This window comes from Triturus cristatus, chromosome 10 (assembly GCF_964204655.1).
Source record: "Triturus cristatus chromosome 10, aTriCri1.1, whole genome shotgun sequence".
Lineage (NCBI taxonomy): Eukaryota > Metazoa > Chordata > Amphibia > Caudata > Salamandridae > Triturus > Triturus cristatus.
In genome coordinates, this window is record NC_140593.1 from 1,074,660,420 (window position 1) to 1,074,679,198 (window position 18,779).

The window sequence follows — 18,779 nt, forward strand, 5'->3', positions numbered from 1 at the left end:
AACCGCAAGATCTTATCACGAGCCAGAAAGTTGAAGAAAAAAAAAACAACTTGGCACACATCCGGACCCAACACTAGATGTTAGGAGTATGCAAAGCTTGTGAATCTACAGCACTGCATGCCAAGAACAGATGCTTACACTGTAAAATAATCCTTCCTTTTCCCTCATATATGACATTTTTTATTTTACTGCTGATATTTGAAGCAAAGTATGGCTCTACTTGCGTTTAATGTAGGTGTTCAACCATGTGTCTCTAATGCCTAACCAACATCTACATGTCTATGTTGCCTCTTAGGAGCTGGAGCAGAAACTGGCTGCACAGGAGCAAGATGCAGCTATCGTACGGAATATGAAATCTGAGTTGGCACGTCTCCCTAAGATGGAGAAGGAGCTTCTGGAGCTCAAGGAGGAAAATGCCTATCATCGGTATGAATGGCTTCTTGTCTTTGAACATTCTAACTTACCACGAAGTTTGTCTTAACTTCAGTGTGAACAAGATACTTTATTTAACAGTGCCCAGCTGACAATGCATCTTTTTCAAGGGTATTATCTGACCCCATTTGGGGATACAGGGCAGACAGTGGTTACTTCACCGCAATGATGGTGATTGGGATCGTTTGCCACTGATGTTCTGGGGTCCATCATACTATGGCTCTGCAGACTGGGCCAAGTACAACCAGTGCTTAATTTGAGCAGGTGAATTCTAGTGCTCGGAAGAGGCACTTAATTGTCAATGCTATTTATCTAATTTAGAGATTAGCACAACAACAATTATTTATTAATTCAATACAAATGACTAATACATGCCAGCCACGCTTTGGGGGCCTGGAATAGTCTGAATTGTCACACTTATCGGGGTTGTGATGGTGATGGTGATGGTTAGTAGTTGTGTTGAACTGTCACACTTGTTGGAGCGTGATGATAAGTAGTGTTGGTACTGTCATTGGTAACGGTTGCCGTGGTAATGGATGATGCAAGCTGCAGTGCCTCCTGACGAGGGCTCTGACATGTACTGTTTTACAACTTAAGCACTGAGTACAACCCTTTCCTCACTTGACTCTCAGGGTAGCAAGGGCTGGGCAGTCAAATGATTTTGAGGGAAATAGTGTGGGGGACAAGAGATCAGAACTCAATGGTCAACCAACAGACAAATGGCATATTGTCCAGCCCAGTGCTTATTCTTTTTTGTATACAAGAAAGTACTTTAATTTCACAACAGAACTAAATACTTCCAAATTCAATTGGAATTGCAATTATATGTTTGGTTCTCAGTTACGATCTTCAGTACCTTCCAAACTCTCTCTCTACCCTCTTCCTGTTCCTCAAGATATTGAATGTCTGTGTCCCACAGGATATGCCTGAATTTAGGAAAGATGCAAATCACTTCTGGTTTCTCCAGTAGTTAAATGCACTACTAAGTTCAGGCGTTGACCTTGGCACAACGTCTTAGTTCCTCACACTATATTCCTCTGCATGCTTGTAGTTTGTTGGTCCATTTGTAAGCTAAGCTCCACTTAACTTGCTTGATGGTTGTAGCAGTTCTAGTATTGCCACTGGCACATCTCTGGCCTTACTGTATGTGCCTCAGCAGTGGCCTCCCTTTGAAACTGAAATTTCTTAAGGGAGTAAGCGCTGTAGCTCATGTGCAGTGCTACAGCTTCTTCATTGGGTACGTTCCTCAGAGACTAGTGCAGACAGGTGTCCAGGCACAGCAGAGATAGTATCTGGGCCGATTCATAAGTGATGTGTCTTAGGAATTTGCGGTCTTCCAGGCCAAACTAGCGCAGCTTCTGAGGCACCACAACTCCTCCTCTCCAGTGTCTCCAACTCCAGATCTCTGACCAATGGCAGGCTGCTAGATAACTTGGTAGTGCTTGTATTTACAAAATCCTGGTGTAGTACACTTGGAAGCGCACAGAGAGCACAGAGGGCACCCTCATGGTATGGGTTGTTCCTGGGGCCTCTTTCAGTCTGATTTCACGGGGTGTTCCTCTTAGCGGGAATACATTTGGCTTCTTCTCTTGGACTGACTGTCCTGCTGCAGGGTATTGCACAGTGACACTTTCTCACCTTGAACAAAAGAAACTGAAATCCCACTCCTCACTCTCAAATCGCAGTGCCCAGGAAGAAATAATTGATAACTGTTAGCTAACAAGGTCTTCATTGATTTTTATATTTATCCCTGACTTCATCCTCCTCACTTGAGTGTCTAGATCTTCACCATTCAGCTAAAGGACTGCCTGCAATGAACCTCTACAGTCTAGGAAGCTATGTCCATCCTCTATATAGTACAGTATTAAACCCGGGGCATCCAAAATGGATCCCACTAGTCTAGAACTCAGACTGTCACTACACACACAGTCCTGCAATCGAAAATGTGCTATGCACGCGACCTGCATACCTAATATCAACGCAAGGTTATAGATTTCACATAACAGCATACATTTATGCAAGAGTAACTAGTAGGCATGTCTCTCCTTGACATAGAGAAAAAAGTCTGGTTCATACTACTGATTAACAAAATATGGTTTGCAGCTATCACGGTTTTATGTGATGGACCTATGGCGCCCAAGATCCACTATGAGGCTATACTCATTCACAAGCTTTGCAAGCAGTCTGGTACTTAGTGCAATGTATTTTTGTAATTGCCAGGGACCATCCTAACAGTGACATACAAGCCTTGTTTTCTATTTTTATTGAACTAGAACATATAGGCGTTGCTTGAAGATGTCTACCAAAACCTGGATGAAAGCATATGGTCATGTATTTTGAACTTTATGTATTTTTGTCCGTGTTCCTGATAAACAGACAACACATGTTGATTTGTGTTACATGATCCAAAAAATAATATAAAAAAGCTTCTTAATGGCTCGCACCTGGAAACAGCAAAAACCACCGACCGTCAGGTGATGGCGCAAGGGGATAGATTGGTGTGCGCACCAGGAGAAGCCGATTTTCGAAGCTTGAGGTTGTCCTTAAAAGCATGGCCGATTATGGTGTAAAATGGTGTAGATGTTACAGCTTGTCGAGTTGACCCTGCATTGTTTTGCATTATTGATGGCTGTGCTTGCTGTACTGTTGTGCATGTTCACTGTACTCTTGTGAACTGTGCTATGTGTCGTGCTCAGATCATTTAGTAAAGTTGGTTATAAAAAAAAAGCTACTTGGACACTAAAATGAAAACCTTTGTAGTATCACTGTTAAGATATGAAGCACAGGCCAAATTAATTGTTAAAAGGACAATAAATTAAGTACACATTCATTCACACCCCTGCCGACGTCATTCTGTTTGTAACTATTTTAAATCCATAAAATCAGATGATCCCTGCCTCTCCCTGGACTCTCAAACCTATCACATCACTGCGCTCATTTTAAATCACATCTGCCCACGCATCGAATTGTGAAATATTGGTCGACACAACATCCCCATCTCCGGTGCCCTCACCCCTCTGCAAATAATCATTAGACTTTAAAATCCTTTAGCGACTCAGTACGTTTTTCAAAACCAAAAATATGCCAGAAAGAAAAATAGACAATTAAACATGTTATTCTCTTTGTCTTAAATACTTTTTCAGCCTTTGTATCGAAGATATGTGTATTATGGGGTATCATTCAGTTATTTGCCTATGCACAACGTCAACTTAAATACTTTTATGTCCTTTGATACTGTCTATCACAGATTTTGAACTAATGTATACCAAACCTATTTTACCAATAATGCACCAGTACCGTATGTTTGTGCAGGTTTATCTTATAGTTGCATACTAGACTTGCGGTTTTTATTTTTTCACTTTTGCCTGTGTAAATATATGCTAAAGTAGTGCGGCCATTCTAGTCGATTTGCCCTGCAACAAACTATGTAGTGATCAATTTCCGAAGCAATATTTGCAGATTATCTTGACATGAGTGTTCAGTCTAACTCAAACACTTACTGAATAAGACAGCATGGTGTAGACATTCTCCACCATGGGAAGCACACAGTCATGTACTTTGGATAATACTTTGCAGAATGTTACAGATTATTTACCAACTAATATTGTTAACTTTTTCAATATTATCTTTTATAAAATTGGTTTACGAGTGACTGCTGTTCCATCAGAAAACAACAAATCTGGTTTCTAAAGTCGTTCAATAGCCCACTTTTAATAACTCTTATCTGATAATTTCTGTGGTACATGGCAACCACCATCTCAACAAATAAGAACTTTGACCAGTAATCCGAACTGGCATGCTGCATTCGAGCACCTCCCTTTTTAGACCAAATTTTAGCTTAATCAGATCTGTGATGGCACTGTTAGGTGCCCCAAGAATGCCCTCCAGAGTTTGACTTCTTTTGTAAAAGTTACTAGACTTGGATCGCTGAGATGGTGTCCATTTAAACTTTGAATAGCCCAATGTGGTCTTTCAGCTTTCTATCTATGGTGCCAAAGAATGCCCCGCAAATAGTTGCTTGGACCACTGTTCATCTTTATAATCTAATATTACTAGATCACAATGCAGCTTTACAATTTCAAAACTTTGCCAATAATTAGCATTTTTGGTTTAGCATTTTTGACTCCGTGATTGGTGAAGTGAGATAATTTACCTACTGCTTCAAACAAGTTGGCATCCTAGAATAGTAATAAGGAGGTGGAGAGGTAGTGTCAATCAGTTCACAGCCCCTTTCTGTTATAATGATAAACCTGAAGATAATGCTGATCTCTGGCCATAATCTCTCAGCCAAAGATTACGGATAAATGATACCCTAGTGGATCTGCCCCTCAAAAGAAACCTGTAGTCACATTATCAATAATGTGCTTTGTTGGTTTACGGAATACGGTTTTATGTCACATTGAGTTTATTGTAATATTTGTGACTGCTAATGAAGTCTAAATCTGTGCAGTTGCATCTGCCCCAGTAGTGTGGGGTTTGTTTCCATAAACTTCAGATTGGTTCTTCTTCCTTCCCAGTAAAGTTTGTGATACGTTATTGATGATTTTGAAGGAGGACATATTTGGCGATAGAAAGCAACCTTAGCATATAAGAAATTTGGTGTATGGCTCTCTTGACATTATTGGTCCACCACACCATGTAAAATAAATGTAGGCAATTTGGTATAAAAGTGCCTTTAGTAGGACATTTGTTCTGCTTCTGTGGAATGAGGAGGGGGACTGATTGTTGCCTTAAATTCCTCCTTTGCCTTCTATGTGATATTGTGGTCTTCCTGGTTAGATAGCCTGGATTTTTACTAAGTTGTTAGCAAACTATCCATATAGCTTTTAGCACAATAGTTGATACGATGTAACACGGAGTGATGTGGAAAGACGGTGGAGTCTATATCTCTCTTCGATGCTGCTAAATTTCTTTTTAACCATGCTGCATCTTTAGAATTAAAAGTCCATCTTGCTAACTGTGGTGCTTCTGAAGTTTCTTGGTATACATGCAAGTGGTGTTGAAATGCTCTTGTCCCTGCGAGCTGATAGTGGCTGGATTGTTCAGTCGATTTCTTTTGGTTGTTTCAGATCAAAATTGCAGCCGTGCATTTTGATACCTGTTCTCAAACTGAACAGTGGTTCCTCTTGGTGTGCTGGAATAGAATGGACACAAAGGTGTTTAGTGTAGAGTAGTAATGTTACGTCAGCATCATTGAGGCATCACCTGATGGACTGCATCCTTTAGCTTGTTTATCTTAAGGATGTGGGAAGTGGTGTCTTTGGAGCTGTAGCATGTACACAATTCCCAGTTGAATTGATTAAGTTGACAGCATCCAAATGTGAATAATGGTTTATATCCAGTAAACCTGGAGGTCACCCGTAAACATTAGTTTCCTGTGGGAAAGCATGGGCTGTCGGGATAGGTCCGCTCCTCTATGACCAACCAGTAACTGACTGGGAAGCACTTTTTTTTAATTCTCAGTTCCTCTCTTGGTCTCCTGTCATCTTTTTTCTAGATACAGGGGGAAATCTGTTTAATATGCTTTAATTCTCGTTGGAAGACCGGTGAGCGACAGTTCAGGGTCCTGTAATCACCACAGACGTAGTGAGCAGAAATATGAACGGTATGTTGTTGCAAGGCCTGCTCCAGACAGTAAAACGCTGATATCGAACCCTTGGTGTACCCTGAGTTTAAAAAAAAAAAAGAAAATGGGCAATAGCCCACATTTGTGGCATGCTTAATCATTAGTCCCCTTCTCTCAACTTGATACCACCAGGACAGAGTCAATATTTTGAGTGCGTTTAGTATAAGGTTGAACTGGATAATTGCAAGGGCTCCAGATAAATAACTAATACCTCTAAGTAACCCCAAAATATATCTTTTATTGGTGGGTACCGTGGGTATGTTTAAAAGAAAACCCAAAGGATGTCAAATCAATGTTTCACATGTCCACTACCTATTGCCAAGTCAGGGTCCTGCCTCTTAAACCAGACTTCCTGGGTGAATTCTGTCTCTTTGGTCTTAGGGCACTGTTTCCTTAATGGTTCAAGTCCATCTGCTTGTTCTATTTGTACCTCACACCTAAGTGGATAGGGCTTCTATATAATGAGTGAGTCAGTTGTTTAGCTATGGTAGGGGTAGGATGAGCCCAAGGTTCGTCAAAGTTAAACAGTGACAGGTATCATAGCCACCCAACACTCTTTGGGGTGCATTACTTCTATCGCTCGGCCCGGAGTCGCACATGGACCAAGCAGGACAGTGAAGAGTACAGTCTGGAGCAATGTGCCTTTACATAGTTGCCTCTAGGCTTCATACCCCCGGGCCGCTGTGAGATCCTTCCGGTACCAAGGGCTGCAGATCAGAGAGATGTTCTGTAATTGATAGATGTCCTCTACATATGCATAGCATGTATTCAACCTACAAGAGTTTGTAATGAAATGGGTCCATTTCTTTTAAGGCTGTTCTATAAGCATATCTTATTTTGACTTGTCCAGACAAGTGTTTTCCAGGAGAGATGAAAGAGGGCCGCCCAAAGTGCTCTGCTGGAGGTTTAGAATTCAGGTGATCTGCTTGGCACATTGTGATGAAGTGCAGATCATTTTTTCATATATATATGTATTTTTCTTTTTTTTTACCGACATCTTTTGACATTTTAGGGAGGTAAAAGAAAACAATGCTTTGCTGAATGAGGAGGTGGAGAGCCTGAGACGGGTGAAGGAACGGTATGACAAAATGAAAGAAGAGCTGGTGAATTTGGAACTGGACAAAGAGGTGAGGAAGTGGGGAGTGAGGAGGGCCTGCTCACTCGTTTCTTCTTTTACTTAATTGAAGTCTCTCACAGCAAGGTTCAGTCTGTCTGATGTGCTTCTTCTGCCTTTCCTTTGTTCTGTCTAATTTCATCCCAAATCAGTAGCCCTCAGATGCCATCGAGGGGAAGCATTGCAAATGAAAAAAAGTATTTTGTAACTTTGTGGATATTGGCAAAGGGCCATAGTAGACACAAGACATGCTTAACGTGTTTTATTTGGGTCATTAAAAAAATGACATTCATATGTGCGTTTATACTATACCACTGAAAATAAATGTGAGCGAATAAAACTGGTTAGATGCACTAATAAAGGCCTATTCGCGGTTTCTTTTATTTATGCTTAAATGCAAATGGAGCAAGCGAGAGAGAATGGACCAAAATAAAAAGTAAGCAGTAGAGATAAAATAGAAAAAGTAGGATGAGCAGAAGGATGAACAGCAGTGTAAAAATGTGAAAAGGGAAGAAAGGAAAGGTAGAATTAGAAATGGGGGTCAAAGTAAAAAAAAAAGATCTACTTAAGAATTTGAAAGACAGAAGGAGATAAAGGATGCAAGAAGGGGTGAGCTCAAGGTAAAGAGGAAGACTTAAAATGAAAGACTGAGCAAAAGAAAGAAAATGGACAAGAAAGAATTGGGAAAATAAAGAATGGGGTTAAAACATTAGAGTAACAAAGGAAAGGATAAAGGGGTGTAAAAGTTGAATGAAATGGGTAGAAAGAAAGGAGGAAAAAGAAAAACAAAGAACAAATAAAGGCGTGGAGGAGAAATCATGACTAAAAAAGAAGATGGATTGAAAAGCAAGAAGCAATAAGAAATAGCAATGGAAGTATAATAAGAAATTAATTGTAAGTAGAAAAAAATATGGTAAATATTGAAAATGAAGCTAGAAAGAAAACAATTGACAGATGGAGAGTGGAAAGAAATGCAAAGAAGAAACGTAAAAAAAGAGGAGAAATGGGGAATGAGGAAGGGAAGAAAAAAAGATGGGTAAAAAAGTGAGGCATAGCAATGAGATGACGAAAGAACAGATAAATAAAATAAATAGAGCAATGACAAAAAAGAAAGGAAACCGAGCTTGTAAAAGAAAGCAGAATGGAACAGAAAAAGACCTCAAAGTAGACAGAAAGGCATGCAGCAAGGTCAAAAGGATGGAGACCGGTAAGAAGGGGAGTAGACATGAAGTGAGCTATTATAAAGAGAAGTAAAGAAGAGAAAATCGAAAGTTAAGAAGAAAGACGAATAGGAGAGGGATGTGAAGCACACAGATAGGGTGACCAGGCGTCCCGGAATTGCCCGGACAGTCCCGGTTTTCACCAGCTGTCCCAGCAGATTTGGGCAATTTTGGCTCATGTCTGGGTTTTTAGAGTGGGTCGACTGAAACCAGTGAGAAGCTCTTATTAGGCTTTCAAAAGTTGTGCTAGTTAGCAGCCGTTATAAGAGCAATTAAATTAACAGGTATGATGCTGGTTTTATAAATTACATTTTATTTATTTTCTTAGTGCTTCTTTTGTGTTCCAATGTTGATAAGAGTTGTCATTTTGTGCAGCACCGTTACTGTAAAATTGTAGTCCCTTTATTTTTGCAAAATGTCCCGGTTTTTGGTTCTCAAGATCTGGTCGCCCTACATACAGAGGAAGAGGAGTATGAGAAGTGTGGAAGAATGAGTAGTTTAACAATGTGAGAAGTAAGTGCAGAATGATGTAGGTGATGAAGCTTTAGGGCACACTAGCTGGAGAAAAGGAGGTGAGAGAAACTAAACTGAGGTGATCGAATGTGAAGATCTAACGAGGTACAGAGGCGGACAGAATGACCGCAATACCCTGCTATGTTCCCTTTGTGTGAAAATATTTGATGATCATTTGAATTGGGTGTGCATGCGTAACTCCAGCACCTGCCGTTGTTTGGTACTAACTGTAAAAGCAGAGAGTGAATGGACCCAGGGAGAGGAGTGATGCACCACCTGTTAGTCTCGTAAGAAGTTGTGTTCAATAAGTCTTATAGTCTTTGTTCTAGTTGTCATAGACAGTCTTTTATTACACATTGATCCAAAGTGAGGGAAATTGTCAGCCACCGTGTTTCGTTCATAACCATGAACTTCTTCAGGGCTTAAAGTTAGGTTGCATTAAAGTGAAAGTAAGTTCGTATGATGTTGCTGCGTGTGCCTCGGTGATAAGGGCTCGCAAGCGGTAGATCTGTACGAAGATAGACTGCAGCCGTCAGCTCCGTCCGATAGTGTCAAGATCTGACGGAAACTGGTTGATTTAATGTGACCAGTAGGAATTGTGGTGGCCGTTCTAGGGATTGTTTTTTGTGATTGGCTCACTCTCCCCAGCATATCATGGGTCTGCCAGGCATGAGTGTCCCTGGCATAAGGTTGACCTCTTAAGCAAACTTGATCCTCTTTAGAGATTAAACGGCCATCTAAGGTAATTTGAATATTGTACCATTCAATATATTATGGTGCACCTAGCATGAAGTGACATTGATTGTAATCTAGGGATCAAATATTTTTATTATTATTAAACCCTGCCTTCACTTATATCCTCGCCTATAACCTTTGGCCCAAGCGAGTATATATCCTTCAAAAATGAAAAGGAACTATAAAAACTTGAAATAAGTAACTGCTAGAAAATCGCCCTTCCACCACGACTTCCACACAGCTGAGAAGTCCTTGATGTTCCACCTGTTTTGTAAGGTTATCTTTACGTCCCTTACTAGGTCCATGCTCAGGCCAGCTCAATACCATCTATTGGTTGAGGCATCAGTGATCGCATGAGTGGAATTATTCTCAAAAATGTGTAACACGTGGGACAACGGAGTTCTCTAAATTATGATGTCCGATAACCCAGAAGTAGAGGCTGATTTGATTTGAAAGCATCTGGTTTCTGCTCCAAGAACATCGCAAGCTTTTTCAAGGCCATGAGATCCTATGCTCCATTGGCAATTTATGACGTCGCGACATTATGGCTGCTTCGTTCTTCACATCTCGACATTTGTCTACTTCTTAGTCAGTGAAGTGGAAGTGTGTGCTCATTAGGCAAATCTAACATGAATGTAAGCAAGGAATTTCGGTATGGAGGTTATACCCCTTTCCTCTATGGTGTCAAGCACATCTCAAAGGTATGTCTGTATCACTGCCCAGAATATGCGCCCATGCGCCTCTCACCCCACATCGCCGCCAAAATTTCTCTCAGTAGTGGTGTCCCAAACCATGTAGCTTGGCAGGGATGTAGTCCCAATGTACGATCAACTTTGTCATGGCCTGTTTCTTGTGGCGCGTCTAGCTGAAATACCCCCTCTGGTGTAAATAGCCTCTTGTTTTTTTCTCACTGAACTGTCTTTGAATTTCTGTCGCTCGCCTTCTTTCCACTGGAGACTTCTCCACTTTATTTTGACAGCAGAGAAATATATAGGTTACTGAAATCACTTTTGAAGATTCTCCAAGGGCTTGATACTGGATATCTCAAATAGATGCTCTAATGTTTCACAACCTCTCATTGTCCATTTGGCTATAAAGAAAAATACAGTCCGGAAATATTGTGATGGGAATGATGTAAGCCCCTTTTTCACTGCTGCAATGTGCCAAGCCAGGATAAACCTCCCATAGATAAGAATTGGAAGTCCATATCCTTCCTGTAGTAGTGGGCCATAGCTGGCTTTTACATTGGTCTCTAAATTGTGTGTGATTTGTTATTCAGTCCTTAGCCCATTATAACAGGATTTGTTCTGCAAGATTTTACACTATATGTGGGCTTCCCGATATGTTAAGCACTTGAGACTTCTGCGGGTCCACTTTGAACCTTGCTGCATTCTCAAAAATCTTTGGCTCTGCCATCCGTGCAATTCATGAATGAGCTGGGCCATTGATTAAAAAAAAAAAAAAAGGAAAAAAAGAGAGTCTAATTTTGAACTGTCTCTGCCAACATACATTCCCTGTATAGCCTGGTCTCTGTGGACCTGTTCTGCAAATGGCTCCATGGTGAAGGAAGCCAGGAAGGGTGACAGCTGGCGTCTGTGCCTTGTACCCAGTCTTAGGTTGAAAGTCAGCAATGATCCTCCCTTGACTCTAATTGTAGCTGTTGGAGCACCTTGGCATTGTATGCCTTATACCCATCTTCGCTTAAGGTGGACTTAATTGGCATGTTGTGGCATTATATGTACATTTGTGTCAGGAAATGCCGTGCTCATTTTTGGCGCCGTTATCATTTGTACTAGTTTGGGGACATCAGTTGTTGAACCAATGTCCTTGAAGGTTGGAGGCAGTTGCTGCTAAGAGTGTTATTATTTAATGATTCATGTCGAGCGATGTAATCATCTATATTGAAAAAGCTTTTTAAGATGTTCTCGTACGTCCTGGTATGGGGGGGGGGTCAAAGATTTAGTGATACTTTTACTGTTGGAATCTGTAAGGTGTCTGTAGCCTGGCCGGTAGCTGCACTGTCTGAGATGATAACTTCTCTTACTTGAGGAATTTCACTGCCATCAACGGACATTAAGTAATGGGTATAATCTTACTTTCCCACCTGCTCCCTTGGAGTAAATTCTTAAAATATAACTGAAAATCAATTTAGAAAGAGAAGTAAGGTGGAAGGGTGGAAAGGAGACATGTAGATCTGTTAAATGATGGATAACCTCGGAATACATACCATGGTTAATCTAGCTGCCTGTACCAGTTACTGAGTTTTAGGCATTCTTTGTTGGGAATTCGGAGTGAAAGTGCTCAATTTTGCCGCCTTTTCTGCAAAGACTTCTTAAGGCTCTCCACACCTTACCCCCGACCACCCATACCGTAACAACACTTGCCCTTCACTGATTATTTAGGGAAAACCAGGCTTGTCTCGAGCGCCAGGAAAGTATGCCATGGGTGTCTTAACTGCTTGTATAGCCTTTTGTTTTAATGAACCCTCTTGAAAATTGTGTCCTAGCATGTCTGCTCTTCTACCTAAATAACATTTGAATGGTGGTTCAAAGTTGGGGGTTCATGGCTACTACACCCTTAGTCCTGGGTGCTACCCTCTATGTATCATCATAGTTAATTGTTTTTTTATATATCGCACTGTTGTTTCTATGAACTGTATGCAACCGATGTTACTTGCACCCAGTTTACGGTGTACTGCATTTACCGTCTTCGGAAGGATGAATGCTGTGTGCCATGCCTGGTTTCTGAATTGTCACCTTCACCCTTCCTCATTTGTCAGCCTCTCATTCATTGAGCCTTTCTCCAAGAAACATGCACCAATACATTTTGCAATGTCACATAAATGCTCAAGGATCGAGAGGCGGTGGACTGCTCGTCCAGTTGTGAAACAATAGTTTTCCCCCCACAATATTTAGAAGAACAAAATTGTCTCTTTCTTTAAATCTTTGATCCTTTTTCCTGGAGGCCTAGGGCATACTGCATCAACCCCAGTCTGATTTCAGATGTTAAACGGAAACATATTTATAATGTGCCAGAATTAAAGGCAGTCCTAATCTCGGAGAAGCGAAGCACATCTAAACGTGCTGTATGTGAAATATTTATTGGGTGCAGAGTAACTTGCTTACAAGTACAGAGTGCAGATCTGAATGTGCCCTAGTCTACCAGCAGCTGCTTTATTAGTGGGTCTGGTGGTAAAAGGAAACGAGAATTGTTGCCAAGTGCTAGAGCTCCCCCATGTGGATAAAAGTGTGTGTGTGTGTGTTTTTTTTTCTCCAAAGCCATACATTTTTGGACGTAGGGCTTAGTAAATGCTACTTTTTTAGAATTTTACTAATCTTATTTACTCAGTTAATATGTGTTTTACAGTATGGTGGTTGTATGTTGTCGTGATGCTATGTTTGCAACTAGCAATTTGCATAAGTTAAATGCGTAGGGCCTGGCGCTGGACGTAACTCGCTAATTGATAGGACAGCCAAAGTAGTATGACCCCCCCAACAGCGAGCGTGTACGAGCCCCCGTTATCTTTTTATGCTGTTTGGTTAGGTCTGACCTTTTGGTTATGCTACAATTGAATATGTAATGTTCTTAATTGCAGGATCTTTCTACCAGACCTCTTTGTACACCAGTCTGGAATTGTGTAGGAGAGTAGGATCTGCACTTATGTTGCCCCCACTTTTTTTCTGATGTATACACTGGTTTCTGGCTATAGTCTGGCTGGGTCCCTGCTAATCAGGACCCCAGTCTCTCTGTTCTCTCTAAACGACTTTGTGTGCATATTAGATGCCCCTAGTATATGGTACCTTATGAGCCCCTAGTATATGGTACCTTATGAGCCCCTAGTATATGGTACCTTAGGTACCTAGGGCATAGGCACTTCACAGGCCTACCAGGGGCTGCAGCACGTATTATGCCACCCCTGGGAAGCAGACTCAATCTGACACCACAGGCCTGCTACTGCAGCCTGGGTGAGGTAGTGTTAGCATGCCTCACTGAGGTATAGGTGTCTATAGCTCACCATACACACACATATAAACCTATCAGCCACCCCTATGGCAGGCCCTATCAATCCTGAGGGCAGGGTGCTTGGTTTACAATGTGAGGGGGTGCCTCTGCATGAGCAGGGCCCCTCTGCAGCTAGCAGGGTCTATTCTCTGTGGCTGTTTGTGGATGTGGTTAAACCATATACTCTTAAGTTCCTTATAATGCTAACTTTGGAATGACTGCATCAAAACATGTTGTGTTTGGTGTCAAACAACTTGGAATCATACCCCCACATCAGTCCATGATGTGGGAGTGTGATCCCACCCTTCTAGAGGGGACGACATGTACCTACTGTGGTAACACGGTAGAAATCTGAAAGAGCCCTGGCATTACAAAATGGATGCCACCAGCACAGACACTGGGCTGCCCTCCTGCTGCTGACTGAAGCTCGCAGTGGAGGAGGCCCAACAATAGGCATCCTGTCACAGGGAGGTGTCACCACCTTCCAGACAGGATTTAGGGAAATTGGAGCTTGGTGGGTGCACTTCTAGAGTGCTTTGAAGTCCTGCACTGGGGGAGCAGTAGGCTCCTCTGTGCATATGCCAGCTCAAACCGGTTCAGGGGCTACCTGTCCCTGCTCTGGCACGAAACTGGACAAAGGGAAGTGGGTGTAACCACCCCCTACCCTGACCCTCCCAGAGGAGTGGTCATAGAGCTAGTCCCTCCCCTATCTTCAGTATAAGATAGCAAACTTTACCATTGCAAAACAGATAACCCTGGACGACGCTCTACAAAGAAGAATCCTGGCCCTTTGACGTTCCACTACCTTTGGAGGACGGAAAAATCTCCCTTGGAGTCAAGGAGTGACTCCCCTGCTTGGCAGGCACCAGAAACTCTAATCAACGGTCGCAAACTTTCCCGCTCCCGCCGGAGTTAGAAGTCCCTGCAGCCCCAGAAGTGGATTTCCTGACTTCTCGACGCCCATTGTGAGTCCCCAGCAAAGCTGAGGCGAGTGGACCCCACGAGTGACGAGGAACAGCAATACCCGGGTACCGTGCACTATTGTCGGGTACAACCCCTTCACGGCGTCCTACGAACTTGTGCTTTGGACCATTTGTGGCCCAAGCCTCCAGCAGGTTTTGCAGCGAAAATCAAAGGCCTACCCCGTCCCGAGTGACCGTGGGCTCCTGTAAATCAGTTCCTCAAGAGGCGTCTTCGCGATCCCTTTCCCGTTGGCTTGTGGGTCCCCCCGAAGACTTTCTTATCGACTCAAAGGGCTCCCCTGGTTGCTCCAGGCCTGCCCTCACTCACCCTCGCTGGGTGAGTCCCTCAGACCTTGCTGGTCTGCAACGCTGACCTTCTTCGATTTCCACGAGGCTTGCTGTTGCCAAGGCTTGTTGGCTCCAAACCGCTGCCGACACCTCAGTAAGCTGCAGACGTCGTGGGACACTCCGAATCCAGCTGCTGGTCATCGTCGATCCTTCCTGGACCTCGCGAGCGAAGAGTCAAAACACCCTTTATCACCTGAAATCACCCGACATCCGTGGTCAGCCTTCTTCCTGGCCACCAGTCACTGGCAAGTGACTTTGAACACTGTCCCTTCAATTTTCAGGTCATCTGCATCTCGAATCCACCCTTGGATTCCACCGGGCACTTCTTCAGTCGATGCAAGCAGCAAGTCTTCTTTGGTCTCCATAGAAAACAGCGACGCGACCCGACACCAAAAGACACCTATGCACCCGGCTTCCCTGGGTGAGGTAACTCGTGCACTCCGGTGCCCTAGTGTGTGTTGGCCCTCGAATTACTTAACTTGTAAGTGGCTTGCTTGTAGACTTCCTCGAAGTACCCTAAAACTTTAAAAATCAAACCGCGACTTTCTCCATTGTAATCAATAGGGAACCCGCGGCTGTGTTCACACACTACATGAGTCTCCTGTGGGTCTGTTACTTACCTGCTTTCACTGCAGTAGTGAAGCCCCAGCGATTCTACAGGCCCTAGGCCTTGTCATTTTGCAAGTCGACTTTCCTAACCCTCTTTTTTAGTATATGGTCTGGTACGCCCCTAGGGCCCGAGCCATTTTTGTGCTTAACTTATTGTGAAACGTTGATATTTGAATTTGTTCCTGACTTCTAATCTCATAAAGAGATTAGTAGAGTGTGTCTAGAAATAAATACATATATATTTGATATATATACCTGTGTGGTGTCCTTTCATTTGGTAATTCAAGAGATTATAAGGTAAACAAGCTGCTTTACATTCCTCTGAGACTTGGCCTGAAGGCTGCTCTCCACAACTACCACTAGGATGGCATTCGGGCCTTTCACCAGAAGCGTGTCCTCACTCAAAAGTAGTTCCCTTATGTGGCAGCGACTACTAGGGCAATGTGAGAAATTGGCCTGGCATATGGTGGTCACTAGTTATAGTGGCCACCTTGCACCAGTCCAATTCGACTCTTATGGTAGATAGGTTTAAGACAACCTTTTAAAGAAAGCTATCCTAGCGGTAGCTGTGGAGAGCAGCCTTCAGGCTAAGTCTCAGAGGAATGTAAAGCAGCTTGTTTTACCTTATAATCTTTCGAATTACCAAATGAAAGGACACCACACAGGTATATATATCAAATATATATGTATTTATTTCTAGACACACTCTACTAATCTCTTTATAGGTAGAAGCCAGGAACACATTCAAATATCAACGTTTCACAATAAGTTAAGCACAAATATGGCTGGGGCCCTAGGCGCGTACCAGACCATATACTAAAAAAGAGGGTTAGGAAAGTCGACTTGCAAAATGACAAGGCCTAGGGCCTGTAGAATCGCTGGGGCTTCACTACTGCAGTGAAAGCAGGTAAGTAACAGACCCATGGGAGACGCATGAAGTGTGTGAACACAGCCGCGGGTTCCCTATTGATTACAATGGAGCAAGTCTCGGTTTGATTTTTACAGTTTTAGGGTACTTCGAGGAAGTCTACAAGCAAGCCACTTACAAGGTAAGTAATTCGAGGGCAACACACACTAGGGCACCGGAGTGTAAGAGTTACCTCACCCAGGGAAGCCGGGTGCATAGGTGTCGGGTCGCCTAGCTGTTTTCTATGGAGACCAAAGAAGACTTGCTGCTTGCATCGACTGAAGAAGTGTCCAGTGGAATCCAAGGGTGGATTGGAGATGCAGATGACCTGAAAATTGAAGGGACAGTGTCCAAAGTAACTTGCCAGTGACCGGTGGCCAGGAAGATGGCTGACCACGGATGTCTGGTGATTTCAGGTGATCAAGGGTGTTTTAACTCTTCGCTCACGAGGTCCAGGAAGGATCGACGATGACCAGCAGCTGGATTAGGAGTGTCCCATGACGTCTGCAGCTTACTGAGGTGTTGGCAACCGGATTGGAGCCAACAAGCCTTGGCAACAGCAAGTCTCATGGAAAACGAAGGTGGTCAGAGTTGCAGACCAGCAAGGTCTAAGGGACTCACCCAGCGAGGGTGAGTGAGGGCAGCCTGGAGCAACCAGGGGAGCCCTTTGAGTCGATAAAGTCTTTGGGGGACCCACATGCCAACGGGCAAGGGATCGTGAAGACGCCTCTTGAGGAAATGATTCACAGGAGCCCACGGTCACTCGGGACGGGGTAGATATCCGATTTTCGCTGCAAAACCTGCTGGAGGCTTGGGCCACAAATGGCCCAAAGCACAAGTTCGTAGAACGCCGTGAAGGGGTTGCACTCGACAATCGTGCACGGTACCCGGGTATTGCTGTTCCTCGTCACTCGTGGGGTCTACTCGCATCAGCTTTGCTGGGGACTCACAATGGCCGTCGAAGTCAGGCAATCCACTTCTGGGGCTGCAGGGACTTCGAACTCTGGCGGGAGCGGGAAAGTTTGCGACCGTTGACCCCAAGGGAGATTCTTCTGTCTTCCAAAGGTAGTGGAACGTTGAAGGGCCAGGATTCTTCTTTGTAGAGCGTCGTCCAGGGTTATCTGATTTGCAATGGCAAAGTTTGCTATCTTATACTGAAGATAGGGGAGGGACAAGCTCTATGACCACTCCTCTGGGAGGGTCAGGGTAGGGGGTGGTTACACCCACTTCCCTTTGTCCAGTTTCGCACCAGAGCAGGGACAGGTAGCCCCTGAACCGGTGTGAGCGGGCATATGCACAGAGGAGCCTACTGCTCCCCCAGTGCAGGACTCCAAAGCACTCTAGAAGTTCACCCACCCAGCTCCAATACACTAAATCCTGTCTGGAAGGTGGTGACACCTCCCTGTGACAGGATGCCTATTGTTGGGCCTCCTCCACTGCGAGTTTCAGTCAGGAGCAGGAGGGCAGCCCAGTGTCTGTGCTGGTGGCATCCATTTTGTGATGCCAGGGCTCTTTCAGATTTCTACCGTGTTACCACAGTAGGCACATGTCGTACCCTCTAGAAGGGTGGGATCATATTCCCACACCAAGGACTGATGTGGGTGTATGATTCCAAGATTTTTGACACCAAACACGACATGCTTTGATGCACTCATTCCAAAGTTAGCATTATTTTGCACTTGAGAGTATATGGTATAACCGCATCCACAAACAGCCATAGAGAATAGACCCTGCCAGCTGCAGAGGGGCCCTGCTCATGCAGAGGCACCCCCTCACATTGTAAACCAAGCACCCTGCCCTCAGGATTGATAGGGCCTGCCATAGGGGTGGCTGATAGGTTTATATGTGTGTGTATGGTGAGTTATAGAAACCTATACCTCAGTGAGGAGTGCTAACACTACCTCACCCAGGCTGCAGTAGCAGGCCTGTGGGGTCCGATTGAGTCTGCTTCCCAGGGGTGGCATAATACGTGCTGCAGCCCCTGGTAGGCCTGTGAAGTGCCTATGCCCTAGGTGCCTAAGGTACCATATACTAGGGGCTCATAAGGTACCACAGTATCCAATCACTAGTGCATCTAATATGCACACCAAGTCGTTTAGAGAGAACCGAGAGACTGGGGCCCTGATTAGCAGAGACCCAGCCATACTATAGCCAGAAACCAGTGTATACATCAGAGAAAAAGTGGGGGCAACATAAGTGCAGATCCTACTCTCCTACAACAATATACTTTGATCCTTGCTCCTTTTGAGTCAATCTAGAAATTCTATTCAAAAGACTATTTTAGTTCATAAGATTTCCCCTCTGTTCGTCA

General features: G+C 43.7%; 1 protein-coding gene across 1 annotated transcript in view; it reads left to right on the top strand.

Annotated features, from left to right (window-relative positions):
* The window catches only part of MAD1L1 (mitotic arrest deficient 1 like 1), a 2,477,345-nt gene that overhangs the window by 121,273 nt on the left and 2,337,293 nt on the right, over window positions 1-18,779 (top strand). The window contains exons 7-8 of the mRNA XM_085629234.1: window positions 296-426; window positions 7,071-7,185. Coding sequence (XP_085485360.1) covers window positions 296-426; window positions 7,071-7,185 — 246 coding nt within the window. The remainder of the gene's footprint in view (window positions 1-295; window positions 427-7,070; window positions 7,186-18,779) is intronic.